The 26,899-nt window shown below is 48.6% G+C and overlaps 3 protein-coding genes and 1 pseudogene across 4 annotated transcripts; 3 read left to right on the top strand and 1 right to left on the bottom strand.

Annotated features, from left to right (window-relative positions):
- Window positions 1-871: 871 nt before the first annotated feature.
- Window positions 872-5,010, bottom strand: LOC120649362 (calcium-dependent protein kinase 8-like). Of its 2 annotated transcripts, none has more exons than XR_005665238.1 (8): window positions 4,060-5,010; window positions 3,487-3,610; window positions 3,100-3,243; window positions 2,860-3,012; window positions 2,476-2,591; window positions 2,134-2,348; window positions 1,866-2,023; window positions 872-1,339 (listed from the first exon to the last, which is right to left on the bottom strand). XR_005665238.1 is itself a non-coding variant. In XM_039926146.1 (8 exons), exons 1-8 carry the CDS (start codon window positions 4,567-4,569, stop codon window positions 1,190-1,192), a joined length of 1,596 nt encoding a protein of 531 aa, XP_039782080.1. In that variant the 5' UTR covers window positions 4,570-4,998; the 3' UTR covers window positions 872-1,189. The 2 variants fall into 2 exon arrangements, 1 of the variants encoding a protein (XP_039782080.1); XM_039926146.1 differs by having other exon boundaries at window positions 1,866-2,096; window positions 2,181-2,348; window positions 4,060-4,998.
- Window positions 5,011-8,738: 3,728 nt separating this feature from the next.
- Window positions 8,739-10,827, top strand: LOC120648960 (annotated as a pseudogene).
- Window positions 10,828-15,458: 4,631 nt separating this feature from the next.
- Window positions 15,459-17,469, top strand: LOC120649363 (remorin 4.1-like). The gene is made up of 2 exons (XM_039926147.1): window positions 15,459-16,288; window positions 16,890-17,469. Exons 1-2 carry the CDS (start codon window positions 15,638-15,640, stop codon window positions 17,079-17,081), a joined length of 843 nt encoding a protein of 280 aa, XP_039782081.1. The 5' UTR covers window positions 15,459-15,637; the 3' UTR covers window positions 17,082-17,469.
- Window positions 17,470-18,424: 955 nt separating this feature from the next.
- LOC120648770 lies at window positions 18,425-21,520 on the top strand. Its single transcript, XM_039925437.1, has 2 exons — window positions 18,425-21,165; window positions 21,261-21,520. The coding sequence occupies exons 1-2, from the start codon at window positions 20,292-20,294 to the stop codon at window positions 21,269-21,271; spliced, it is 885 nt and encodes a 294-aa protein (XP_039781371.1). The 5' UTR covers window positions 18,425-20,291; the 3' UTR covers window positions 21,272-21,520.
- The last annotated feature ends 5,379 nt before the right edge of the window (window positions 21,521-26,899 follow it).

Genomic DNA, 26,899 nt, shown 5'->3' on the forward strand with positions numbered 1-26,899 from the left:
ATTCTGAATTTAGTTTTTTAATTAGTATCCGAAAAACTCTCCCGACATCTGATCAAATTATTGACGTGACACCTAAAAAATATTTTGGTTTGGGAACTAAACGGCCCCCTAGTCATTCCTTTCACCATCGATCCCTGCACTCCTCGTCGCTGTCCTCGACCTCCAGTTCCGCGAACCCACTGGCGCGGTACTGGTTCAGGATGTCCCTCTCCCAGTCATCCGCGGCCTTGCACAAGGCTGCCACTCTGGCAATGGCGTCTCGCATTTCCAGTTCCTCCTGGGACTCGGGGGACGCTGCAGGACCTCTTCAGGGAGGCCGTAGGAGACACGGCGCGGGGGGTCCGCCAGCAGTGTCTCGATGTACCCCTGGGGCACCCTCACTTTGGTCGTCTTCTTCACGGCTCCCGCAGGTTTGCCCTTGATCCCCGCTGCCGCCGCCTCCGCTTTGTTCTCCATGGCTCCCGCAGGCTTTCCCTTGACCCCCTCCATTGCTACCTTCTTGTTCACTGCTGCGGCGTCCGCGGCCATGGCTTCTGTGTCTCCCGCCCTACCATGGACCCTCGCTTTATCCAAACTACTGATCTGAACTGTGGTTGTGTCGTTGATCCAGAGAACCATCCAGGTTGTCCTCGCTATTACATAGGGCCCGCAACAGGAGGCGCTATCTACTCGGCCTCGGACTCCGATCCGACTCCGGCGCGGTCACGTGTGGGAGTGCAAGCCGAGCCGGCCTCCTATTCTATTTGTGCTTCTGAGTTCTGATCCAGGACGTTGTACTTGGTTACTTTCAAAAAAAAAAAAGGACGTTGTACTTGGTTGATGCTCGTGAACAAGAACAGTGCGAGCAGAACAACAGTGCAAGCATTCGCACTTTTGCAGGCAAAAAACCATTACACCTTTGCATCACACAAGCAAATTTTTTAATACATGCTGCTTCATCTACAAAATGTACGGGGCCCCAACACCATCTTTACAAACCCAAGAATCACAGCTCAAGTGAAGAATTCCTTTTTACCGTGTAAGAGAGAAACAGGGAGAATGAGAAATAACCTGACGACCAAACCCGTCACATCACAGTAAAACAACGAACGGACGAACAAAACACCCAGTACTACTTACTACCCACACGACACACACAGCCTCAAGACACCAGCGCTGTGTTTTCTCGCCGTCCTCCCTGCTCAGTGCCCTACCGTGTCTCGGCGCCGATGGACCCGTCCTTCTGGAGCTTCAGGCTCAGGTTGCTGAACCGCTGCCGCGAGTACTGCCGGGACGCCTTCCTCCAGTCAGTGCCGGCCTTCATCATCGCCGCGAACTCGTCGTAGCTTATTTTCCCGTCCTGAGAACAGCGACAGATAACGCCTGCTCGTTAGGATGACCGGGCAGATTGGTCATGTAACTAGATAGAGGGATTTGAACTAGTCCAATTATAGTTCCTTTAGATTACTCTATACTACCAATCAGGTGGGGACTGACCGACTGATCGTCCCCCCACCACCATTGTTTTCCTCAAAAAAAAAATACTGCCAATCACACCACACCATGTGCCTTGTCATATCCTTTCTTGGTCCCACATGTCGATAACGGTCAAACAATCCTTCAGTTAAATAAATAAATCCATGCTTGCAAGTAGCAGCATCTCAACTTTGACCGCCATGCATGCAGTCATGAGCAAGGCACATCTATTCTATTCCACAAGATATAATATTCGAAGCTATTATCTATGATGCTTTCGTCTCACTCACATTTATGATACTCCTTCACTCATAACCATTTTACCATCAAGGATACTCCACAAATTAGTTTCTTGTTTATTCATTATGATGAGAAAGGATTAGTTTCATGGTCTGGTAGATTTTGCTTACCTTATCCGTGTCCACATCTCGGATGATACCATTGATAATGTCTTCATCAGTTCCCTCCAGTTCGTCAGCCAGTGCCTCTCTAAGCTCTTCAATTTCAATGTACCCACTCTTATCCCGGTCGAAGTATGTGAAGGCCTTTTGAATGTGTTCGTCATTTCCTATTTTCCTCACATGAACAGACACAGTCACAAATTCCGCATAGTCCAGGGTCCCATTGTTATCAACATCAGCCTGCAGAGCATTTAAAGTAACACTAACAAGTTTGTACCATGATATTTCTGCACTAGGTTTGTGAATCTTTCATAAGTAACTCACAGCATCCATTATTACACGAAGGTCTGAATCAGGCATTTGGTTTCCAAGTTTACGAAGCCCAGCTTTGAATTCCTCGAATGTTAGCTTGCCATTCTTGTTCACATCCATGTTATCAAACGATTGCTTTATATCAGCTGCTTCCTCCTCAGACAGATGCTCAGCAATTATCTGCAGATGTTTAAGAATAAAATTAAGTTACTTTAGAATGAACTTTCTATGCAAGAAAAAAATATATACTAATTTCTGTTCAATAAGGAAGCTAATAAATTTTTTACCAACATGTAGTAAACCCTACCCTTAGTGCTTTCTTCTTTAACTTGTTCATTGCAGCAAATTGCTGCAGCCTTGCTCGGACAGCATCACCGAGAGAAATGTCTGGCATCTTTTTTGAGTCATGTAACCATGGATGTTCTGCCCATTCAATCGACATTGCCAGAAAAGCAGTGACAGAATAATTTGAAACATACAGTTAGTAAACTCATGGTCAATTTCAAGCATCATATTTGAATTTAATAGAAATACATTAACTCCTTTGAACAGACAACCAAACTAAGGTAATCATCTAGTCCTAACTCCCAGAATGAGAATTTTAGGGCATGTTTGGTTCATGTCAGCCAAAACATAATGCAGACACATCACTAATTAAGATTCAATCGGAACAGGTGATGGTGATGCTTACCAAGTACTTGTGCTGCAGTAAACCGAGTGTTTGGATTCGGGTCCAGCATCCTCCTGACAAGATCTTTAGCAGGCTCAGATACCCTGGGCCATGGCTCTCTTCTGAAATCTACCACAGATCGTATAATTGCTTGTGCTACTCCCTGTTCAGTTTCTGCACAGCATCACAACTATGGGATTATAATGGTGTTCTAACTTACCATTAAAAATGTATGCATTATGGATAAGAGGGTGAAAATACCTGCCCAAAATGGTGGTACACCACAAAGAAGTATGTAAAGTATCACTCCAGCACTCCAGACATCAACTTCAGGGCCATAGTTCCGCTTTAAAACCTCTGGAGCCATGTAGTAAGGACTGCCTACGATTTCAGTAAATCGTTCACCTGCATATAGAAGCAGAGAAGCCAATACAAGACATAAACAACTATTGAGCTTTCTTATATAAGAAATGTGTAGCATATTTTCAATAAAATGCATCAGCACAGTTAGCTCTAATTTGCAGGGAAATGAAGCAAATTACAAAAGGAAAAATACTCGAAGACACTTCACTTTCTTATTTTATGTAGACACAACAAATGCCATTTGTTCAAATAGTAAGTGATTGCTCATTTATCAGCGAAACTTACCAGGCCTGAAGAACACGGACAGCCCAAAATCAATTGCTTTCAGAGCGGCACTCTCTTTCTTGTTTGCAAATAAGAAGTTCTCTGGTTTAAGGTCTCGGTGCATGACCCCGTGCCTGTGGCACATCTTCACCATAGAAGAAACAAGGATTCATGTCATGAGACATATGGGATAATAGAAGAAATAAAGTTAGAATAAACGATGAAGCATTGCCAATGTGTGTCCTAGACCCATCGTGAGTATTACAATTAGGAATCAGGATACTGCCATATTCGCAGTACAATGCATTTGACTAATATTGTTATTCATCAATAATTCAATATGATTAAACATTTATTAATATCATGAACTATCCCAACAGGTTTAGCAACCATTGAGTTTCGCGTGGAAGCTTATCCTAAGCTTAGCTGAAAGCTACAACATGCTTCATGTTCGTCAAATTGCGGAATTCATCAGTTCTAGCTCATGCCCAATCACCACCAATTCATCGAAACAGTAGAGAGCGCAAGCAACTAGAACAACTTGAGCAAACACCAAAGAGGCTTCTCATCAAAAGAGAACGAGTCGTCGCTCACCTGGACGACCTCCACGATGGTGCGCGTGACGGCGGCGGCGGCGCGCTCGGTGTAATGCCCCCGGGCGACGATCCTGTCGAATAGCTCCCCTCCCTCGCAGAGCTCCATGACAAGGTGCACGGCGTCCTCGTCCTCGTAGGCGGCGCGGAGGCTGACGATGTTTGGGTGCGCCGGCATGTGGCGCATGATGTCCACCTCCCGGCGCACGTCCTCCACGTCCACGGGCGTCCGCAGCTTCCGCTTGGAGATGGACTTGCACGCATACCGATCCCCCGTGGCCACCTCCGTGCACAGGTACGTGATCCCGAACTCGCCCCGGCCCAGCACGCCGCCGAGCTCGTAGTGCGCGCCGAGGTCCCGCCCCGTCGGGTCCCGCAGCACCACCAGCCCCGGGCGCGCCGGCAGCGGCGCCGCCCCGCGGTTGTACGCGACGTTGTACGGGTTCGCCTTCGGCTTCTTCCGGCGGTTGCTGCCTTCCTGCGTCGCCGGCGTGCCGCAGCAGTTGCCCATGGTCGCCGCGGCCTCCTAGCAGAAAGAAAAAAATTGGGGGCAAACCTGAACCCGGCGAGCTGGGTTCAATTCGGCGGCGGCGGCGACTGACTGAAAGCGAAGAACTCGAATTGGAATCGGGGGAAATTCCGTGGGCTTTGTACCGGGACTTGGCGTGTGAGATGGGTCGGGGGGCGGGGGGGAGTCCACGAATTCTGGACGCGTTCTAGAAGCGGGCAGCACTAGAAGCGGGCGCAAACTCGCAGGAAGTGGCTGGGCAATCTTTCTCGTGGTTTTTGTGGACAAGACCGCTGGCTTTTGCCAAAAGATCCGACCTTTTTCGGGGATTTCGTGGAGATGGTGGAGATTTCAGCGGAATTAGTATGGATAATCCGTGAGGAATGGAGCAGTTGGCAGCGTGTGTTGGCTTCTGGAAATGCGTAGGAGTCAGCAAAGCAAGGGGAATAACACTGGTCAGGTACTGTCCAAGAACATATTTTCTCATGGCCATAGAGTTGTCTGTTTATATTAGGACCTGACTATAATGCCCCCTCATCTATAGTCATTTTCAGGGTCTTGGCCCTCTTTATTAATAACATATATAATATATAAAGGCAAAATTCTTTTTTTTTGAAAAATCTATAAAGGCAAAATTCTAAATGAATTAGTTTAGTTCCAACTATTTTCAAGTTTTTTTCACTTGATTTGCAGGAGATCTCTTGGAATCCTCCAAAAAGGAAAGGAAAAAAAAGGGCTGGAAAGCGTGTGAGACGACTCTGAAGTTTGAAAGCACGGCAGGGAGACTTTGGGGGAGTGGAATTAGACGTCGACAACCGGCCTGGAAGCGATGGAACGGAAGGTAAGCAAGAAAGCGACGTTTGCTTAAGCCAGCCCAGCCCCCATTTACGACAGAGGAAGAGGATGAGGGAAAAGAAAAGTGGGAAATCAATCACTTCCTGGAGCTTCCGTGATCTTGCGATTGGTCTGCGGTGGCGATGGAGTCGTCGATTATTCTAATCGCCGGTCGTTCGTTGACAGGCGAGATTGCTTGACGAGATCAACGTTCAACACCCGTGGGAAGCTGAAGCTTCTCTTCAGTCCAGTTCAGACTTCACCTGACAGAGAGACAGGATCAACGCCCGATTGAAGCAGAAGGTTCAGTCCAGAATTCAGAGCTCGCCTCACCTTCATCAGAGCTTCAGGTTTTCAGATCCTGCGCCGTGCTGTGCGTTTCTGATAGCACGGAAAAGCGCCGCCGTTCCGTACCAGAGATTGCCGGTCACGTTTTCGTTTCGGGAAATAAATGATTTGCCGCATTTCGTTGTGAGCCGGGACCGGGAGTTCTTCCAGGCAGTACATGTACATTCACTGTGTGCTGGCCTGCTGGGTGCTGCAGGTTATGTTTCCTTTTCTGACGGCGAGTTGGTGTCGAAGCTCCTCTAGTCCTAATGTATAGGAGACACAGTAGCGTGGGCATCGGATACGTGCGGACTGCGAAGCAAGATGCTACCGACGAGGAGACTTTTTGTTCACGAGCAAATTATTTCTGGCAAACGGCAATAGGGCGAATCTGCCTGCCATGTGTTCCAGAAAGGAGGATCCCCCAGCTGCCCCGCCAACGGGAGCCGGCATCTGAGGAAAAGCAGATCAGCTGGCCTTGTTGCTTGCATTTTCGCTGGATGGCAGTAGGCTAGCATGTATCAGCAAGAAAGGAAATGCAGAAGGTTCTGTTCGGGCCGTGTTTAGTTCCTCTTAAAATTTCAAAAAATTTCCAGCGCTACAGTAATTTCTAATGTTTGACCACTAATTAGAAGTATTAAGTGTAGATAACTGACAAAACTCATTTCATAACCCCGGGTGTAATTTCGAGACGAATCTTTTAAGCCTAATTAGGTTATGATTGAACAACATCGTGCTACAGTAATAATCTCTAATGATGAATTAATTAGGTTTGTTAGATTCATCTCGCGATTTAGAACCCATCCGTGTAAAAAAATTTATAAATAAATTTCATTTAGTAGATTCCGTTTCCAAAATTTTTGGAAAACGGAACTAAACACAGCCTCGGTCTTCTTTAGAGGTGTAGGCTCTGAAAACCTGACTAGCGATTACTAACAGATGAGCAGAAGGTTCAGTTCAGCCTGCAGTTTGACACGGATTGCCCACTATCTATCTGTCTAGGGCCGGTATCTCGTATCCAGGGGTGGAGACAGGGGGGCGGGCAGGGGCCTGCCCCCTATGGTTCCCAAATTTACATTGAACAAATTTACATTGAACATTTGAATTTTGATTAAATTTTTATATAAATTAGCATGGTTGGCATCTCCTAATAATAAAAAAAATAAATTCCTGGCTCCGCCCTGCTCGTATCGTATCAGAATCTTCCCTGTTGCTGCATTTTTCGCACGCTGGACAGCAAGCAAGGAAACGCAGAAAGTTCTGTTCGGTCTTTTTCTAGAGGTGTCGGCTCTGAAAACCTGACTAATAACATACGAGCATAAATTGTTCTGCTTGCAACCACCAGCAGCAGTGCAGTTGAGACTGCAGGGATGTAAGTTCGGTTCGGACTTTCAGAGTTCGCACACGTCTAGACGCTGGAAAAGATTTCAGGACTCCGATTCCCATAGCAGCTTCGCTTTCCGGTTCCTGCGCATGTCTGTCTTCTAGTAATATTCCCCCATTTTTTCCCTTTCCAGATGCTGCCTTTCTTCTTTCCACAGATGGATACAACTGAAGATGTCGATGAGACGACCGACGACGGTGTGTGCCCAATGTGCAGATGGTGGGTCCTTAGCACACGTCTCGGTCCGCCACGTGCTCTACTAGAACGGAGAAACTCGATCACACAGAGGGCAGAGTTCGACGTAGACATGTCTGATCTGATCCCGGTCCCTATTCCAGATGCAGTGCCGTCGGTTTAACTGTATGCCTTCATGTCCTTCTATTCTGACATTGCATGTTTCATTCAGTTGAGCTGAGGAACTTTTTTTTTTTACGAAACGAGCTGAGGAACTATCCTGGAGCTCTAGAATATTGATGTTGGTCTATTTGATGGGACCGATTCCTGCAATAAAATGAAACATCTCCGATATGCATGATCTAAAGGTTCCAGTATTTTTTGTATCTGGCGAAAGTAATCTTGCCTGAAACTTGTATGCCCTCTGCTAAGTTCGTACTGTTCTCTTCAAGTCTGCATACAGTGTGATCTTCAGGTATGCAATCCGATCTCAAGGACGAAATCGTACACCAGCAGTTGCAAGTGGCATACTATTTTCCAGGATTCCCGCCAGTGTTTATTGATCGCGCACGAAATCGATCGATGGATCACAGACCCCAAATCGGGTCTCCATGACGATCCATGCCTGCCAGACAGCAAACCAGACCCATCGAAATCGGACGCCTGGGCCTCGGGGGGCCTTGTCATGCGCCCGTAACCGAACTGCCATGCGGTAATTTTTTTAATTACACAACACAATTTAGACTGTGACTCTGTTCGGCTAGCCACCGGCAGCCGAACCAGAACCGGCCGGCTTCGTTCGTTTTATTCATTCACATAGAATACTATTGAATCAGTTGAAATTAGTCGGCTTATGAACCAACCAAGCAAATGAACTTATAACTTATCCACATTCACCATTATGAACACACACGTACGCAAAATCGTAACTTTATGAGCATTTTTAAAAATTAAGCCGGCAAATTGTTAAAATTGACGCATCACGAATGCCTCACTGTCGCCAGTGACCGTGTAGCACTCCGCCGTTGCATGAATCCAACAGCGGCCTTCGTTTGAGTGGGCCGGAGTCGAGGACAGACCGGTTTGCATGGCCCACGATTGGGAGGCCCCATGCACCACCAGAAAAGGGCAATCCAACTGGGCCGTGGTGGCCCAAAGGTAGAAGGTCTCCCTGGTATGTTTCCGACGACGCCCGTGGACGGTGGTCGAGGTGAACCCCGAGAGCTCGTCGCGCCGGAGAACGCGACGCGCTTGGTGGGGGATGGAACGTGAGCACCTTTCACTGGAATGTCTATTCATGAGACAGCCAGTCAATCGACGGCCGAGATCTTCCCGCGGAACTGACAGATGAGCCATCCAACGACTCCTGTCCACCCGCCTTCTCCGCCGGAATTGATAAAGCCCAGGTCGGCCTTGCACGCTGAGGGCGGCGGAAGGAAAATTCGTTTCTTCACGTCGGCGCCTGAAGCCATCATCCCCAACAGCTTTATTCCCCCGCCACCATTATGCGCGCGATGCCTGGCCCCCTGTGCCAGCCGAGCCCTTCGTGCGCGTCCCCTCCGTCTATGACCTGTCGCCATTGTTTTTTTTCCTGCCCAAACTTCTTCTTCCCCGACGCCGCCGCCTTGATTACCTCCGATCCGCCAGCATTGATCCTTGCATCCGCGTTAAACTCGCGCGCGCTGCCAGCTCGCGGCATGAGACCTGCCGCGGCGTGCGGCGATCGCGCTGCAGGCTACCGCCGCGGGCCGAATGCACCGCCAGCCGCCACCGCGACGACGACGACGAGGGTCATGGTGCGGACGCTGCGCGGGGAGCTGGTGGCTCTGGACGTCGACGGCGCCGCCACGGTGGCGCTGCTCAAGGGCCTGGTCATGGCCCGGGAGGGCGTCGCGGCCGACGTGCAGCGGCTCTTCTTCGCTGGCCGCCACCTCGACGACGACGCCCTGCCTCTCGCGCACTACAGCGTGCGCCACGGTTCTGTCGTCTTCCTCACAGGGTTTTATTTCCCAACCGGTTTCCGGTAACCGCCGGGCTCCGGTTCCGGTTTACCGGACCGGTTTGACCGGTTACCGGTGGAAACCGGTTGAATTCAAATCCAAATTCAAATAAATTCAAATTTTTCCGTGCAACCGGTTCCGACCGGTTTACCGGCCGGTTTGACCGGTTTACCGGCCGGTTTTACCGGTTTACCGGTCGGTTTGACCGGTTTGAAATTCAAAAGCTCCCGTGCAACCGGTTTACCGGCCGGTTTTACCGGTTTTACCGGCCGGTTTGACCGGTTTGATCGGTGGGCCTTCATGGGCCGGTCCATTTTTTTTCTTTTTCTTTTTTGATTTAACTTTAAATTCCCACAAACTATACTAAATGAATGAATTTTTGAGAAAATTTGACACCATTAGATTCATCACACCTTGAAGTATTTTTAGGAATTTTTTGGGAATTTTTCATTTTTTGAATTCAAATTTAAAATTTGAATTTTGGCCGGTTGGGTACCGGCCGGAACCGGAACCGGACCGGACCGGTTTGACCGGTAACCGGTCAAACCGGACCGGTTCCCACCGGTTTGGTTAACCTTGCTTCCTCAGCCTCCGCCTCCGCGCCGACGTCTCGCAGTACGTGCTCATTGCTAGGCCTACTCATTGCCCATTGCTTTGCTCCTAGACACAACCGGCAAACCACCTTGCATTTTGGGCTGTCACGTTTGACTGATCGATCGATGATCGCCGGCATCCAAGGCAGGAGACGACGCGTGACGTGCAGCTGCTGCAGCCAGAGCAGCCTGCTGTGACCGTGAGGCAACTGATCGACCAGCAGCAGCAGCTGATGCTTTTCGACGACGACCACGGCCGCGGCGCCGAGGAGGCCGTCATCAAGAGGAAGCCGGTGTCGCGGCGCTCGCTCCGGAAGATCCTCTCGCGGCTGCACGTGGACGTGTGGACGGCCCAGCACGACGCCAAGTTCCTGGACCTTCTGCTGCGGCACACGCACGGCGGCGGCGGCGGCGGCCGGGCCGTGGGCGACCTCACCGCCGGCGACTGGCGCGCCATCCGCGCCGAGCTGAACGCGGCCACGAGGTCCGCGTTCCCCGTGGAGGAGCTGCAGCGGCGGCTGGCCGAGTACTGGCGCGAGTTCGAGGCCGTGAGCCGGATCAAGGACCACCACGGGTTCCGCTACGACGCGCGCCGCCGGGTCGTCGTCGCCACGGAGGCCGAGTGGAAGCGCTACGTGCTGGTCGGTGCTGCTGCTCATCATCACCCCATCGCGATCGATACACAGACGATTTTCCAAAACTCTGAATGGAAACGATGCGTTCCTATTATCTTGACACTTCTGGGGGGGTTTCAGGAGAACCCGGAGGCGGTGGCGTACGAGGGGAGGAGCCCGCACTTCGGTCGCCTCCGGGTGATCTTCTCCGGCGCCGGCGCCGGCGGCGGTTCGGAGACGCGTGAGCGCGGCGGGGCCACGAGGAGCCGGGAGTCGCGGCGAAGAGATGCCTCAGCAAACTGCTGCGCAGCTTCGGGCTCCGGTGTAAGCTGTAAAAATGGTTTTTCTTTTAACACTGGTGTAGCTGATCCGTATGCTGAATCGCTGATACGCGAGAGACACGTCTCCAAAACTCCTGTTTGTCTTCTGCGTCTCAGACTTTGAGTCATCGGTGTCCATCGCCTTCTCCCATTTTAGCTTTTCTGATTCTGAGGAAATCAAAGATCCATTGCGCGGATGGTGCGCCAAAAGAGGCGCGGATTGTGAAAACGCCTATTCCAGTCAGCTCGAAGTTGATGTCTTCTTTTTCCCGTGCTGGGCCAAGGCCGAATCTCATTACTGCTTCATAAGCAACAAGTTACAACATCGTTCTCGCAGTGCCGCTTGGTGCCCATCTGCAAGCTTTGAGGCCAGGCCCCCGTGGATTTTGGCCGACGACTCCGCAGCGTCGCCTGCGTTTTCAGGCCGAGGCGAATGACGATCCAACAACATGGAAAAGGCAAGCGTGAAATCCTGGGCCGCCCATAAATCCTCATATTGTTTTGTGCCCACATGGAAAGTAGACCAGTATAGGCCCATGCACGATCCAGCTCCTAATGCTCTGATCACGAGATCGTTACAGGCTAGCTCTCGGCATTCAGCCCATTTAAGTCGGCTATCGAGCAGCAGGCAAGGCACCCACTAACAAGCAGAGTCATCACCTCACCCAAAAAACAAAAAAAGCAGAGTCATTGTGGCCGTGATGATGAGGCGATAGTTGATGGGATGTTTTCACCATCCCCGTTAAAGGCGATCGACTGTCCCGCCGACGGGGGCACCGGGCCGTACCCGGAGGGGACGGGCGCCTCATGATAACATCCACCGTTCATCCCTCCATCCTCCTCTTTTTGGCAAAGGCCACAGGCAGATCGGTAGAAACTTGACCCATGCTCAAATACTTTCTGAAGTTCGGCGTAGCATGTGAACACCCAAACGGGTTCGTCATCAGCAACGTTGGTCAGATTCAGTGTCGACTGACAGTGATCATGCATGGCCAAACAGTGTCAGAGACAGGGACCCTTTGGCTCGCGCTAGCTAGGGCTCTGCCCCGATCCTGCACGTCCACTTATTTTTCAGCGATCGTGCAGCGCTTAACTAACCATTGCTTTTGGTAGGTAAAGCCTTATTGTTCAGTTATTCTATTAAGATGGAACGATCCCGATTTTTTTTAAAGAGAGAAAAGGCAAATAGATGGATGGATGGATCGATGGATGGAGAGTGCAGGCAGCTTAGCGAGACGGCACTAGCGGGGAGCACGAGTTGTCGTCTGCTGAGCACGACTGGCCACCACTCTTTTTTTTTTTTGCCCTTTCTTCGCGGCTTCTTCTTCCTCGCCAGTCGCAGTGGTGCTCTCTCCCTAACCCATCGTCGGCGGCCGCTGTCATGAGTCACCCGAACCCCGCGAGTGAATAATCCGCCAACATGTGTTCCAGCTTCTAGAAAAACAAAAAAGGGATGGAGACATGGAGGCAATATATGCTAGTTTAACTACTAATAAGCTGCTGCTCGGACGTCGATCGATCGAGGTCGAGCCGGTACAATCATTGGTTACTAGTAGGTCCCAATAAAGGCAGCTAGCTAAGATCAGGGCATGATTTTTTTTTTTAAAAAAAAAAGACAACTCCAAGGCATGAGTGGACTATGTGGCCGAATCAGTTCGCACAAAGTCGTTTGGCTGGCTGCTCCGCTCTCGCGCGTTCATGATAGGTTGGTTGCACGTACAGCTCGCGCGTTCAAGTGTGAAGACCTTGAAGCTCAGACAGAGCTGAGCTAACCTACCAGTAAACCCTTGGATTAAAAAAAAAGACACGGAAAGATTTACTCTATTCTACTGGCTACTTCTCTAGCTAGCTAACGGTATTTTTCTCTTAGAAGAACAGAATGATTAGTTGTCGTGCTTACCTTCGTTTGCTTAGCTGTCACCAGCTAATTACCAATTTCAGCAGAGGGCGTACATGGCGGCACCTGAGCGATCGAGGTCGCTCTCACTGACAAGTCTGACTGCAACACCTCTGCAAAAAAAAAATCAATTCCTTTCTTCCCTTCCACCTCCACCTGATCTTGTAGAGCACGGTTCAACCCCGTGGCGCACGTTATTTCAGCCGCTGCGTCACCCGCGCCAGCGCACGACCGCAACCCCCCCCCCCCCCCCCGGTGGCGCGGTGCGCGCGGAGAAACGAGCGGCCGAGCGCGACGGCCAGCTCGTCGCCGTGCGCGTCACCCGCCGCGTACACGTCCGGCGGCCGTAGCGCGCAAGCCACCGGGCCGGCCCCCCGCCCCGCCCGCACACGTGGCCGCCGGTGGACGGGTGGGCGGCGACCCCCTCGGCGCGGCGGTCGCGCCCGGGCGGGGGCGGGGCGCGTCCGTCCGTCGGGGGCTCCTATATAACTTTGCAACATAAATAAGCGATCTATCTATAAAATCCACTAATAAATAATAAAACCCCAATAATAATGGAGCAACGTGAGCACCGCTAACTATGTCAGAACTATGAATTTTTTCTTTACATTGTTGCACTGAGATTTTAGTTACTTCGTGACAAATCACATTTGAAATTTCACTGCATTACTAGTTCGTTATTTTTGCTAGAGATAGTGCATGCAGCATGCATCCAATGTGAAATAATAGATTCAATATTTGCAAAAGTTAAGTTCAACATTTCAAATAAACTACTTCAACATTTATGCAATAATGTTGAAATGGTATAACTAAAATGTTGAAATAGTACACCTAATTTGTTGAGTTTTTTAAAATATAAATAATATATGCAAATTGGATCTCATTTTGTTATATTAATTATGAACAATGTCTATGTTCAAACCGAATTTAAATTGGGTATATGGTTTGAAAGTTATGGTCGTTTGAATATTCTGTTAACAAAGTAACACGTACCCGATGTAAGTCTGGTAGGGCCGTGCGGAGCTTCGGGCCGTGCAGGTATGTCTCTTTTTTTTCGGATTCTTGATCCGTCTTTGTTTATCACCGTTGAATATATATTATACACGAATTTTAAAATAAAAATTTAATAGCTTTTCTGCCATCCGGAAGATGAATAGCCTTCCGGAAGATGTATAGCCTTCCGGAAGATGTATAGGATTAGCCCCGTCCGCCCGTCCTCGACGAGGGAGGGAGGAAAGCGACGCGGCCCGGCCCGGCCCCGCGCGGATGGCGAGCGGGGACGAACGAAAGCGGCCGCCGAGCGACGCGCGGGCCGCGTGCGCGCCGCTGGTTGGCCGCCCCCCGCCTCCGCACGTAAAAATTTTCTCCAGGCAAAGCACACGCACACGCACGCGCACGCACGCTAGCTTATCCCCCGCGGAAAAAGGGAGAAAGCGACGGCCCGCCACGACCGCGGCCGGCTGGGCCTGGCCGTGCCACCCTATCCCAATCGCCCGGCTTCCACCTCGCGCCAAGAGCCGGCCCAGCCCCAGAGGGGACGGCCGGAGCATACTTGCTCGCGAATTAAACAAACAGAGCGCCGTGGCTCGTGATGATGAATTGATGATGATGATGATGATTTCGGGCGATGACTAGTACTAGCAGCTAATAATAATGTACTACTAAAATAAAAACTGATCACGTCGACTTTTTGCCATCTATCGTCCTGGTCCATACAAGATCGTGATAAAGAAATCCAAAAAGACGCGAGGGGATTGGCCTTTTTCATCCCTTTTCCCCCCCTTCTTTCGCTTCTAGTGCTGCGTCTATATAGTGCGATAATGTAGATAAAGCGGACACTACTAACTAATCGACACACCAGCACCTACCTGCTTTTGCTAGGGATTTCGTATACTAGTAGTAGAATTCACAAAAGCTCTGTGCACGATGGGAACGTGATGTAGTGCAGTATACAAATGTGTGTTTGTTTCTTTTAAAAAAAAACAAATGTGTGTTTGTACCATCCCTTTTTCAGTTGTCTAAGTTTGGTTGGCCCAAGCTATTTCAAGCTGTAAATTTGTATTGATAAGGGCGAAGTTCTATTGTTACGGTCATATCCTTAATTTGACTGTACAAGTCTGCGAGTACTATTTTTCTCGTGTTTTACTAGTCCTTGGCTAGACGACAGCAAGCCGGAGGAAAAAGGAAAAGAAAAAGGCAAAGAGAAGTTTCTCGACGGGAGATTCTCCGTCAGCATCTTTGCAGTACAAAAAGGATCTTATCCGGCTACAGCAAGCCGATCAGCTGTGGCGCGCCACTGTTACGATCACCGCGAGGATTAGGCCTCCTCGGGGACACGACGATTTACAAGAAATTTACATAAATCAAGCCGGTTCTAGTAGGTTTTATCAAAGAATCCTCCATTTCAAAAAACTCTCAGCCTCGACCAGAGACAGTCTAGTCTAGTAGTAGTGTTGCAACTTGCAAACTGGAATTGAAAGTGTCCAGTTGCAGTCAAAGAACATTCGGGCAATCTGTCGATCCAACTAAACAAGCGCCCAGTTGCAGCTTGTCCCCAAACTCCAGGTGCACGGGAAGCCAGGAGCACCCCACCTCGCCGGTCCCCGGTCACCACATCACTGTGTGTGTGCATGCACTGAGATGAGAACTTGGGCGATTCCCTCGACAGCTACGTGTCACCCGCGCGCGCCAATGGACAAGGCCTGCCGGACCCCATCCCATCAGCCATCAGCCATCAGCCATGGCCATCGCTTGACCCGGCGGCTTCGTGCCTGCGCGCCCATCCTCCCTTCCCTTCTTGATATACACCGCACCGAGCCGAGCCGGGCACGGGCACCACGCACCAGCACCACGGCAGCACGAACGACGCGTCCTGCTCATATGCATGGTGCAGCCTAGCTCCCCGCCGCCGGCGACCACCACCACCACATGTTGCATGAGCAGCAGGCACCGGCAGTAGCAGCAGCAGCGCCGCCGCCAGTGCCTTCGGCGCCCAGCAACGACGGCGGCGATGCCGCGGGCGGGGACGAGAGCGCCGCGACGTTCCGCGACATCCACCCTCTGACCCCCGACGTGCCGACGCCCCCCGCGCGCACGACCTCCGCCGCGTCCTGGGACACCGCCAGCCACCGCTCCTACTCCTCCGACGAGCAGTACATGACGATGAGCCGCGAGTTCACGGCCATGGTCGCCGCCGGGGCGACCATGCAGACCGGCCCCAACGCCAACGGCAGCGCCGGCGGCGGCTACGACAACGGCGCCGACCAGCTCACCAGCATCGGCGAGGACGAGCTGGAGGAGACCAACCCACTGGCCATAGTACCGGACAGCCACCCCATCGCGACGCCGGCAAGATCCAGGGCGTCCGGGCTGGAGGTGGTGCCCGCGGGGCCGCCGCCCCAGCCGGCGCATGTGGAGGCTAGCCAGGTGAAGAAGGAGGAGGTGGAGACGAAGGTCACGGCGTGGCAGACGGCGGAGGTGGCCAAGATCAACAACCGCTTCAAGCGGGAGGAAGTAGTCATCAACGGATGGGAGACCGAGCAGGTGGAGAAGGCATCCGCATGGCTCAAGAAGATCGAGGTAATCAACCCTTTCTTCTTAATTTCCCTTCTCTCTGGTGAAGATTTCAGCACGCAATAGCTGCTGCTCGTGAGTGCCCCTAATTTCTGAATTCTTATGAGTGCTTGCAATATAGGAGTACTAGTAGTACCTTATTGGCTTCCTAAGTTGAACAGATCAAGTGAGGTCTGATATATGTCTGCAGCTGAGCTTAATAGTTCTTTCAGGAGAAGTGAAAAAAAGAGAATAAAACAGGGCAAACATATATATGTGCTAAATCGCTGAATTTTTAGCCTTGTACAAAGCAGTATGGTTTTAAGACGATCGTAGATGCAATTAGCATCTGTGTGATTTCTGACAGGGAAACTGAAACAGAGGGCCATATGTATCTTCAGAGAACTCTGAAATACTCAGTCTCAATTTGCTCTTGCAACTTAATTTCTATCGATGAAATAAAAAGTACCTTCAATCATGTCCTTTACATGCTTAGCTTGCTGTCCCGGATGTTCATCTAGTTCGCAGTATAAACAGAGCATTTAAGCAACCTGTACGCATGTCAATCTGCTCGAACATTTGGAGACGGCTTACTGACGGACTCGTTTCCATCACTTTGATCATACAGAGGAAGCTGGACGAGCAGCGCGCCAAGGCGGTGGAGAAGACGCAGAACGACATCGCCAAGGCGCGGCGCAAGGCGGAGGAGAAGCGGGCGTCGGCGGAGGCCAAGCGGGGGCTCAAGCTGGCCAAGGTTCTGGAGCTCGCCAACTTCATGAAGGCCGTCGGGAGGGTGCCCACCAAGCGCTCCTTCTTCTAGCTAGCCGGCGACCCGTGTCTCCTCCATCACCGCCTGTTCCAGCCGGCCCTGTGCCTGTGTGTCCTGAACCTGTTTGTTGCTTCTGCTCCATCACGCCTAGCTACTAGCACGTTTGTGTGACGATGTATGCTTCTGCATCCGAGAACCCTAATTGTAAAAAAGATTTGTACGCTGTATACGATGTACTGTCGCCGCCCTGCGATGCCTGTGATCCATCACGGCACAGAGTGGCTTTTTTCTTCTCTTTTTGTTGGCTTGTATTTGTATATCGATCCATCCGTATGGTGCTTGAGTGACTTGTTTGCGTAACTGTGCAAACATTCAGAACCCCAACACTCCAAGAGCTGCTACTTGTGCAGAGAATAAAATCTCGTAAGAGAACAAGTGAGAAATCGGAAGGCAGATCTCCTTTTTTTCTAGCATTAAACCTGGGCCACATCACTGCAATATGTGAAGGAATCAGTTTGGACAATACGGTTTTCTTGCGTTTCCCCTACTATCTGCATAGAATCATCACCATGATTTGTGCATTAACTTCCCATCATCATCCCGTATCATGATCAGAAGCTACTGTTCCTAAATGCCTTATTTATCTTTCAAGAACCATCACACGTTCTCATGTCTCTCTGAACATGGCATCATCAGTCGGCATCATGGCGACCGATGAAGAACGGCATGGCGACTTCGAGAACCAGGACAGAGAGCTCCTCCTCGCCCTCGAATGCACGTCAGCCGGTCAATCGATTTGCCCTTTTCCTCATGACAAGGCAGCAGCCTCGCTCTTGGGCCATGCAATCGGCAGAGGGGGGATCGGTCCAATCCAAGGTAGGATCGAATCATGAGAGGGACTGGTGTGATTGACCGGTGGAAGATGTGGGTTTCTCGCGTCGACAGGGGAATCGGCATCATTCGTGGCCATAACATCGGCGACGGCGACATGCTTAGCCGCGTCTCGCTGGCACTCACCGTTAGTCCAGGCGGCCCGGATGGGGACAGTCACTTGCGAAAGGCGACCTGCGACCTCGCAGATTCCTACTTGATCAAGTCTCGAGATGACGCTGCGTGCAGGAACTGCTGCTTGTTAGACCATCAAAAGTTCAGACTTCAGAGTCACCACCGCTGCGACATGGCCGAAGCTGATAATTTGCCTGTGGTGTGGATCGGACGGCAGGAACTGTGTGGGCGCACCAGCACCAGTGTCCCCGCCGTTTCTCATTCTTCGCTTGGATATTGCCGCCTCTGCTTTTTTTGTGGTGACCTCTGAAGTCCGGACTGTCTGTTATCACGCACAGCCTGAAAGTAGAATGATAAAAGGGAACCCATGGATCTGCTGATCTGGTGAGATGTGTTGGTGATATACCCAAGAGCCCATCATCACAATACGGTTTAAAGGCCCAAGTGGATATTAATCCAAGTGGAATTAGGGTTACTAATGGGCCTATGAGATAGAAGCCCATTAGTACGCCCTATATATATGAGGGAGGGGCTAGGGGGGCGATGACCTGAGCCGCGCCACCTCCCTAGCCGCCGCCCCTCCCTCTCTCTCGGCCGCCGCCCTTGCCGTGCGTGCGGTGCTAGCACACCGACGTCCGGCGTTTCATCCCCGTACGTGTGGACTCCGTGGAGGCGCTACTGCGACTGCTGCGCTGATCGGCTGCTGGGATCAAGTACGAGGAGCTCGGTTCGTGGGACGTGATCGACTACTTCCTCTACATCGACGCGCGACTTCTTCCGCTGCGCTGCGCGTCTAGTGGTAACGATCTATGATCTTCTACTCGCAAGTATCTTGGGTTTATGCGGTAGTGATGCTAGCGTAGCCTACCCGTTTCCCTACAGTGGTACCAGAGCCATCTTGCGTAGTTTTTGGTCTGGATCTTTTGCATATAGGTGATATGTTGTTGTAGTAGATTGGATCTATTACTTTTGCACGGTTTGATTAGATCAATTGGTCATAAGGGGTTAAAACTGGAGCGAGTTGATTGCGCGGCATGTGACAAAAAATTAGTTTGTGTTCTTTCTCTGTTATGCATACGACATGTCCCTACCGGCTGGAATCACCATCGGGACTAACTGTGTGCATAGTCAGCAGATTGAACCAACAGATCAAGGTCATGTGTAGATGCAGTCTTCTCAAGTGCAAAGTTTGCACGGTCAAGGTGATTGACCTAGTGAAAATTGAGGCATTATGAATGGCTCGGATTTGAGGTGATGCGATCACTCTGATGAGATTTTCATAGGGATTCCATAGATTTTCATAGGGACCGCCGTTGCTTTCTCGCTGTAGCGGCTTCCCAAGCGCTACTTTGGTAGAACACGTCGTACGCCTAACTTGTTTTTGCAGGGTGTGATGTGAATGGTATGGCCTCAATGTCATGTGATGATTTGTGCGACCTGCGTGTCGCAAGTTAACACAACCGGGTTGAGGTTGCACCATTATTGTATAACGACCTGCGTGTCGACTTGTGATGTTTGAATCCTCATGTAATTATTTCACTAGCTATTAGATGTAGTAGCTTAGTATCGTTTCATGGAGGTTTCAATCATGATGGCGATGATGATCAACACAAGACAGGACGGATGGCAATGGAGGTCACCTTGGAGCCATGACGATGGAGCCCATTGTGATGCAAGAGGCCATACTATTCACAATATAATATGATTATATGCCTGTGATGTTTATTTTCCTGTCATACTATTCTTTCATGCTTTTACATATGGTGGATGCTTTAATCATGATAGAATAGCTTCCCTCAGAAAAGTTTGAGTTTTTGATGCCTTTTACCAATAGATGCACCTATAAATTTTGATCGTTGTGTGGTAGGTTTACCAAAGTAGAGTACCCTCAGCTATCACTTTTGTATAGGGTGGATGTCGGACATTCACAAGCATAGTATTGGTTTACTCAGCAAAGCTATCAAAACAGTTTTGGGCTTTAAGGCATAGGGTTGGGGCCGGGGCATTGGATGCCACCCAACAAACAAGAGTCGCATAGAGATGTGATTAGTAATTTGTTACTTACCTGTATCACTACTTTTCTAGCCGTGATGCTAAAGCTCACTAGAATTTTAGTGATTATGGATCTTGAACCACTATATGTCATTAGAGGGAAGATGACTTTGATATAGTAGGTTGTCTTTTGTTAAATCAGTTAATGAAAGTCTTTACATAAACTTAGTGCTGAAATCTTGCTTTACTTTAATGTTGTAGATCATGTCTGCCAGTAACAATTCCGCTTTCAATTTGCGTTCTGTTCTTGAGAAAGAAAAGTTGAATGGAACAAACTTTATTGATTGGTACCGCAACCTGAGAATTGTTCTCAGGCAAGAGAAAAAGGAGTATGTTCTTGAGCAGCCATATCCTGATGATCTCCCTGACAATGCAACTGCTGCTGATCGCAGAGCTTATGAGAAGCACTGCAATGACTCACTTGATGTCAGCTGTCTGATGCTCGCCACCATGTCCCCTGATCTGCAGAAGCAGTATGAGCATGCGGATGCTCATACCATGATCGAGGGGCTGCGTGGGATGTTTCAGAACCAAGCCAGGACTGAGAGGTTCAATATCTCAAAGTCCTTGTTTGCGTGCAAGCTGGCAGAAGGTAGCCCAGTCAGTCCTCATGTGATCAAAATGATTGGTTACATTGAGACTTTGGATAGACTTGGTTCTGAACTTCACCAAGACTTGGCTACTGATGTTATTCTCCAGTCGCTCCCGGTGAGCTATGAGCCTTTTATCATGAACTTTCAGATGAATGGCTTGGATAAAACATTGAGTGAGTTGCATGGGATGCTAAAAACAACAGAGGAGAGCATTAAGAAGAATCCGAATCATGTGATGATGATTCAGAAGGGGAACAAAAAGAGGAAGCGTTGGACGCCTCCTAATCCCAAAGGTAAAGGCAAGGAAAAGAGTTCCGGTGGTGAGTCTTCGGGCTCTAAGCTAAAGCCAGCACCTAAGGCCAAATCTGGTCCTACTTCTGAAGATGAATGCTTCCACTGTCATGAAAAGGGATATTGGTCTAGGAACTGCAAGAAGTACTTGGAAGAAAAGAAGAAGAAGAAGGGAAGTGAGACTTCCACTTCAGGTATAAATGTTATAGAAATAAATAATGCATTATCTTCTAGTGAATCATGGGTATTTGATACTGGATCGATGATTCACACTTGCAAATCGTTGCAGGGTCTAAGTGAGACTAGAAGATTTGCAAGAGGCGAGTTGGACGTTCGGGTCGGCAATGGCGCAAAGGTTGCGGTGTTGGCGGTCGGCACCTACCACTTGTCTCTACCCTCCGGATTAGTTTTGGAATTAAATAATTGTTATTGCATTCCTGCTTTGAGCAAGAACATTATTTCTTCTTCATGTTTGGAAGAAGTTGGTGATTTTAAGATTGTAATTGAGAACAAACATTGTTCTATCTTTTGCAATGGTATTTTTTATGCTCATTGTCCATTGGTGAATGGATTATATGTTCTTGATCTTGAGGATAAATCTGTCTGTAACATTAATACTAAGAGGCTTAGACCAAATAATTTGAATCCCACTTTTATTTGGCATTGTCGCTTAGGTCATATAAATGAGAAGCGCATTGAACAACTCCATAAAGATGGATTGTTAATCTCATTTGATTTTGAATCATTTGACACATGTGAGTCTTGTTTGCTTGGAAAGATGACCAAAGCGCCTTTCACTGGTCAGAGTGAGAGGGCGAGTGACTTGTTGGGACTTGTACATACCGATGTATGTGGACCAATGAGCTCAATAGCCAGAGGTGGTTTTCAGTACTTCATTACTTTCACTGATGACTTTAGTAGATATGGCTATATCTACTTAATGAGGCACAAGTCTGAATCGTTTGAAAAGTTCAAAGAATTTCATAATGAAGTACAAAATCAATTAGGCAAGACAATTAAATTTCTGCGATCTGATCGTGGAGGAGAATATTTGAGCCTTGAATTTGGTGATCATTTGAAGCAATGTGGAATTATTCCGCAGCTAACTCCGCCCGAAACGCCTCAATGGAATGGGGTATCCGAACGGAGGAACCGAACCTTGTTGGACATGGTTAGGTCCATGATGAGCCAAGCTGATCTTCCATTGTCATTTTGGGGTTATGCTCTTGAAACTGCTGCGTTCACACTGAATAGGGTTCCAAGTAAGTCTGTTGAGAAGACACCATATGAGATATGGACTGGGAAGCGTCCCGGATTATCTTTTCTCAAAGTTTGGGGATGTGAGGCTTATGTCAAATGTTTGATGTCAGATAAGCTCACTCCAAAGTCAGACAAATGTTTCTTTGTGGGGTATCCTAGGGAAACCAAAGGATATTATTTTTACAATAAGGCGGAAGGTAAAGTGTTTGTCGCTCGCAATGGTGTTTTCTTAGAAAAGGAGTTTCTCTCAAAAGGATTTAGTGGGAGCAAGGTGCAACTTGAAGAAATTCAGGAAACACCCGAAACTGTTTCAGCACCCACTGAAGATCCACGGGATGTGCAAGATATTGCACAACCCGTAGTTGAGGCACCAGCCCCACGAAGGTCTATAAGGGCACGTCGCGCTACTGACAAGCTCAACCTCCTTATTACGGAGGAGCGCCATGTATTATTGATGGAAAATGATGAGCCCTTGACCTACAAAGAAGCAATGCTGGGACCCGACTCCGACAAATGGCTTGAAGCCATGGAATCCGAGTTAAAATCCATGCATGATAATCAAGTTTGGAACTTGGTCGATCAGATTGACAGTGTAAGACCTGTCGACTGTAAGTGGATTTTTAAGAAAAAATTAGACATGGATGGAAATGTTCACATCTATAAGGCACGATTGGTGGCGAAAGGTTTCCGACAAATTCAAGGTGTTGACTATGAGGAAACCTTTTCGCCCGTCGCAATGCTAAAGTCTGTTCGGATTCTCCTAGCAATTGCCGCATATTATGACTATGAGATATGGCAAATGGATGTCAAAACCGCTTTTCTTAATGGACATCTAAGTGAGGATGTGTATATGACACAGCCTGAAGGTTTTGTCGATCCTAAAAATGCTGGGAAAATATGTAAGCTTCAGAGGTCCATCTATGGATTGAAGCAAGCATCTCGGAGTTGGAATATTCGTTTTGATGAAGTAGTCAAAGGGTTTGGCTTCATCAAGAATGAAGATGAGCCTTGTGTTTACAAAAAGGCTAGTATGAGCGCACTTGTGTTTCTGGTCCTATATGTGGATGACATATTACTGATCGGAAATGATATTCCAATGCTTGAAGCCGTTAAAACCTCATTGAAAAAGAATTTTTCGATGAAGGATTTAGGAGAGGCGGCTTATATTCTGGGTATTAGGATCTATAGAGATAGATCAAAAAGGCTAATTGGATTGAGCCAAGACACGTACATTGACAAGATATTGAATCGGTTCAATATGCAAGATTCCAAGAAAGGTTTCTTGCCAATGTCACATGGCATTACTCTAAGCAAGAGTCAGTGTGCTACGACACCTGATGAGCAAAAGAGGATGAGTACGATTCCTTATGCTTCAGCCATAGGGTCGATCATGTATGCTATGCTTTGCACGCGCCCAGATGTTTTCTTTGCTCTAAGTGTTACGAGCAGGTATCAGTCAGATTTCGGTGAACCTCACTGGACAATTGTAAAGAGTATCCTTAAGTACTTGAGAAGAACTAAGGATATGTTCCTAATATTTGGAGGCGAAGATGAGCTCCTTGTAAAGGGTTACACCGATGCTAGTTTTCAAACAGACAAAGATGACTCCAAATCGCAATCCGGTTTTGTTTTCTGCCTCAATGGTGGGGCAGTGAGCTGGAAGAGTTCCAAGCAAGATACGGTGGCTGATTCGACGACAGAGGCCGAGTATATTGCAGCTTCCGAAGCTGCAAAAGAAGCTGTTTGGATCAGAAAGTTTGTTTCTGACTTGGGTGTTGTTCCTAGTGCGTCCAGTCCAGTGGACCTCTATTGTGATAATAGTGGTGCTGTTGCACTAGCAAAGGAGCCTAGAACAACTAAGAAGTCCAGACATATACTGCGAAAGTATCACCTCATCCGTAACTTTGTTGAGAGAGGTGATGTGAAGGTTTGCAAGGTGCACACGGATTCAAACGTTGCTGATCCGTTGACGAAGCCTCTCCCACAACCAAAGCATGAGGCGCACATAAGATCTATGGGTATTAGATACTTACATCAGTGATTCTAGTGTGCGTGGGAGATTTTGTGTCATGAGTATGTTTATGTAATGATAAATAATTGTTATTTGTTCCATGGATGATTATTTTACATTGATTATCAAGTATGTGACTTGTTCGTGAAACTCTTTGTTGAAAATGATATGATTCTAAATTATCCCTAGTTTATGTCGTTGTGTGGGACAACGACGTTGAGACTAGCACATGCATTAATTGATGATCATGTTTCACGGATCATGGATATGGAGATATCGGATTAATGATGTGGACACATGTTGGTGAACATGGTGTTGGATTGACCCACTCCAAGACAATGTTGGGATTGTTATTTTGTATGTGCCATCAGTTGTTCTTGAGTGTTATACCTACTGAATCCTTAGACCTGAGATCGCCATTGTTTCTCACTGTGTGTAGTGGTGCATCTTGGGGCTGCTAAACGCTACTCCGTGACTGGGTAGTTACAAAAGCAGCTTACAGGTATGTCATGAAACTTGGAATGGGATGTGAGCGGATCAAGATGGAATTTGCCCCTCCTAGATAACGGGAGAGATATCTCTGGGCCCCTCGAGATAGTTGGATTTGAAAGTGCATGGCCATGCCAAAGTGATTAAAGAGTTAATCATGATGACTAAAGGTTAGTTATGAATAGAATCCACTATTAGATCGAGAGAATGGTCGAGCTATCGCAAAGGTGGCACGCATCTCGCTTTGAGCTTGACTGGTATCGTGTGGCAAAGGGATCGGTGTATGAGTATATCTATGGTTCGGCCGATATGATCTTTATGTGTATTTGTGAGTCACTATGCCCTGCTAGGTGCCGCTATTGACTTGTGATTCGGAAATGATTTCCGATCACGACCACCTACACATGAACCTAACGGGTCACACACTTAAGGGGTTTGGAATGTTGGAAAGCTTGCATGTATGATTGTCTCTAGTGCAAGTGGGAGATTGTTGGTGATATGCCCAAGAGCCCATCATCACAATACGGTTTAAAGGCCCAAGTGGATATTAATCCAAGAGGGATTAGGGTTACTAATGGGCCTATGAGATAGAAGCCCATTAGTACGCCCTATATATATGAGGGAGGGGCTAGGGGGGCGATGACCTGAGCCGCGCCACCTCCCTAGCCGCCGCCCCTCCCTCTCTCTCGGCCGCCGCCCTTGCCGTGCGTGCGGTGCTAGCACACCGACGTCCGGCGTTTCATTCCCGTACGTGTGGACTCCGTGGAGGCGCTGCTGCGACTGCTGCGCTGATCGGCTGCTGGGATCAAGTACGAGGAGCTCGGTTTGTGGGACGTGATCGACTACTTCCTCTACATCGACGCGCGACTTCTTCCGCTGCGCTGCGCGTCTAGTGGTAACGATCTATGATCTTCTACTCGCAAGTATTTTGGGTTTATGCGGTAGTGATGCTAGCGTAGCCTACCCGTTTCCCTACAAGATGAACATGTGGACAATTGCCGCCAAATTTGCACTTGCGACGGCTGGCGGGTGATCAAACCGATTGTTCTGCGATACCCATCTTCGCCTTGTCATAAAAGTAGTACGAGGATTAATCTGGGTTGGGCCAGATGGCAGAGTGGGCTCAGTGGTACGCGGTGGATAGTGGGCTGGAGGCCTGGGAAGCACTTGGGCCGCCTATGAGGCTTATATCAGGCCCGCGACGCGTTTTTTTATTTTTGTATTTTTCAAAAAAAAATTTACAGAAATATATTTTTGGTTTCAGGTTTTACAGTTCTATACCCTACCGCCCGGCAGGGGGCCTACCGCCCGGCAGGGAGGCGGTAGGGATCTATATGTAAATAAAAATAAATTTATTTTACGCAGAGGTCCTTGGAGGGAGCCTGCCGCCCGGCAGGGGGCGGCAGGCTCCCTCCTCAAATATAAAACTCCGCCCCTTCCCTCTGCGCCCTCATTTTCTGCCCACGAGATCCAGAGAGGGGAGAGGGAGAGGAGGGGTGAGGGAGGTAAAAAAACCGGCGAAGCCCTGTAGGATTTTGGATCCGAACCGCAGGTAACCAATATTTCTCAACTTTGTCATTTCAGATTTTTTTGTATGTTTAATTTTATGATTAATATTTTTTATTATTGTAAGCACTTAGGGTTCGGATTAGTGGTTATAATTGAAGGCATAGTATATTTGTAGATATTAGATTAATTAAAATAAAGTCTTTGCATGGCCAGATGTGTCGAGCAAAGTGGCATTTCAAGTTCATTACGGTGACTTCTATAGAATTACTCATGATTCCTATGGAGTAAATCTATCAGCATTAAAAAGAAGACAGTGCAGTCTAGATAAACAACTAGAGAGGAGTTTTGAGTCCATACGGAAATGTCTTCACAAGATGTTCAATGTGAATCCAAAGACCCATTTGCTTACGGTTCATACCTTGACTTCCTGAGAAGCTAATGGGGATTTCTGGGAGTTGACGCATATAAGTAGTACGGAAGAATGACAATATTACATGCACGCAGCTCTTGAAAGTGGGTGGCCTCTCGCAATGGTAATTCAGATTCACCAGAAGACCACTGATTTAGGTGAAGGGTTAACACACACAACATCTGACTGCAATGAAGAGATGGAAGAGGATAAATAAGAAGAGAACATGCAAGGTCCAGAACCAGAACCA

Source organism: Panicum virgatum, chromosome 9K, assembly GCF_016808335.1.
Source record: "Panicum virgatum strain AP13 chromosome 9K, P.virgatum_v5, whole genome shotgun sequence".
NCBI classification, from domain to species: Eukaryota; Viridiplantae; Streptophyta; class Magnoliopsida; order Poales; family Poaceae; genus Panicum; species Panicum virgatum.